Source organism: Charadrius vociferus, unplaced genomic scaffold (genome assembly GCF_000708025.1).
Source record: "Charadrius vociferus isolate BGI_N301 unplaced genomic scaffold, ASM70802v2 scaffold260, whole genome shotgun sequence".
Classification (NCBI taxonomy): Eukaryota; Metazoa; Chordata; class Aves; order Charadriiformes; family Charadriidae; genus Charadrius; species Charadrius vociferus.
This window is the reverse complement of record NW_009646410.1, coordinates 1,122,408-1,124,330: the sequence shown is the minus strand read 5'-3', so window position 1 is coordinate 1,124,330 and position 1,923 is coordinate 1,122,408. Positions and strand designations below refer to the sequence as shown.

The 1,923-nt window shown below is 63.7% G+C and overlaps 1 protein-coding gene across 1 annotated transcript in view; it reads left to right on the top strand.

Moving 5' to 3' along the window:
• Positions 1 to 1,923, top strand: part of SLC9A3R1 (solute carrier family 9, subfamily A (NHE3, cation proton antiporter 3), member 3 regulator 1) — a 3,366-nt gene that overhangs the window by 186 nt on the left and 1,257 nt on the right. The window contains exons 2-3 of the mRNA XM_009880088.1: positions 225 to 421; positions 1,251 to 1,404. Of these exons, the coding sequence (XP_009878390.1) occupies positions 225 to 421; positions 1,251 to 1,404 (351 nt within the window). The remainder of the gene's footprint in view (positions 1 to 224; positions 422 to 1,250; positions 1,405 to 1,923) is intronic.

Genomic DNA, 1,923 nt, shown 5'->3' with positions numbered 1-1,923 from the left:
GGTCTGGGGACAGACATAATAACATGTTTCTTTAACGTTTTGCTGCAATCAGTGTGCCCTGCGCCTAATTAATTAAGTAGAGGTTGGGTTCATAGGGTGTTTTGGCACCCTGTGTTGCAACTTGAGGTGTCTGTGGGTGCAGATGGCCGTCTGAGATGGTGTCTCTGCCACCCAAGCGGATGTCTGGTGGTTCTGGTCCTGTCCTTGGGTGTTGAGGGTTCCAGGAGAGCATCTTTCCCACGGGCTGTCCCCGTTGCAGGAGGAGCTGCGGCCTCGGCTGTGCCACATAAAGAGGGGCCCCAAGGGCTACGGCTTCAACCTGCACAGCGACAAGAGCCGCCCCGGGCAGTACGTGCGTGCCATCGACCCCGACTCACCGGCCGAGGCGGCCGGGCTGGCCCCCCAGGACCGCATCATCGAGGTATGCCAGGGCAGGGGGGGCTGCTGGCGGGTTGGGGAAGGGGGGCATCTCCCCAAAAAGCTCAGTGCTCCCTCGCATCCCTGTGCCCGGGAGGGAGCTGCCCTTTGCTGGGACAGTGCGTGGTGTCCCCGGCACCGGCAGTGACTCACGGTGCAGCCGCCCGACCCGCACCAGCCTGCCGGTCCCCACCCAGGGGTGCAGCCATGCGGGTGACGGGAGCAGCACCACAGAGGGTTGGGGCTGAGCGCTAATTAGCCGGCTGTGGGTTAAGCAGCGGTAGTGCTGTCCCCTGCCCGGAGCAGGAGTGTCCCTGGGGTGGAGCAGGTTGGGGACAAGGTGCACGATGGCCCCAAGGTCTGCTGCTGGCCGTGACCGGGGTGGGGACAGGGTTTGTGCCAAGAGGGAATGGTGACCCATGAGGGCAAGGACCGGCTGAGCTGCGACCCCGCTGCTCTCCAGGGTGTGGGGCTGCTGCCTCTTTTGGGGTGAAGCTTTGGGGTCTTTGGGGACCGTGCCGTGGCACAAGGGCTTTTTGCCTCGCCTGTGCTGCCCATCTCCTGCACCAGCCCTGGGTCCATGCCCTGCTGGGCGTTCCCTGCCAGCTTTGCCCGTACGATCCTGTGCTAATCACTCAAAGGAAAATCTGCTTTTAATGAGGTTTTGCTGGCTTCACCGCTAATCCGTGCTAGGCTGCGGATACCTGTGGGGGCCGTCGGGTGGCCGTGCTGGGGCTGTGACTGGTACCAAGGCTGGTACCTGGCTCCTCCACGGCGCTCCTGAGGGACAGATGTCCCCTGGCCCCAGCAGCGATGCGGTGCTGTGCCCGCAGGTGAATGGGGTGTGCATGGAGGGCAAGCAGCACGCCGACGTGGTGGCAGCCATCAAGGCGGGCGGTGACGAGACCAGGCTGCTGGTGGTGGATGTCCTCACGGATGAGTTTTTCAAGAAGTGCAAAGTGGTTCCCTCGGAGCAGCACCTGACAGGTGGGCTGGGGGCTGTGCTGCAGGGAAGGGGGGGTTGTGCCACCTCTGTGTCACCGTGTCACCAAACCTAGGGGTGCTGGGGGGAGTCCCTGAGCCCTGGGAGGTGGAGGTCTCATCACCCTGGGGCCAGGCAGGGTCACCCAGCTTTGGCATCTCCCTGCCCAGCTGAGGGCTCTGTGCCGGGGCGGTGGGGCTGACGTGGGCTCTGCGGGAAGGCAGGTTTATGGCCCCGGGTTGCACTTTGGCAGGGTTTATGGCTCGGGGAGCAAACGGGCAACAGCTGCCCTTCGCCCTCCACCACAGCCTCTGCTCAGCTGTGGCCCCCTCCTTGCTGTGATGGTGGTCCTCAGGAGAACGGGGAGGGGAGGAGGTCTTGCTGGGCTCTGTGTCTGTTCCTGACTGCTGCGGGGCTGGCTCTGTGGGGTGGGTTAAAAAATTTAGGAGATGGGCAGCGTTGGGTGAGCACTGGTCATGTGCAGCCTTTGCTGGGCACTGCTGTGCCTGCTGGTGAGGGGGGGC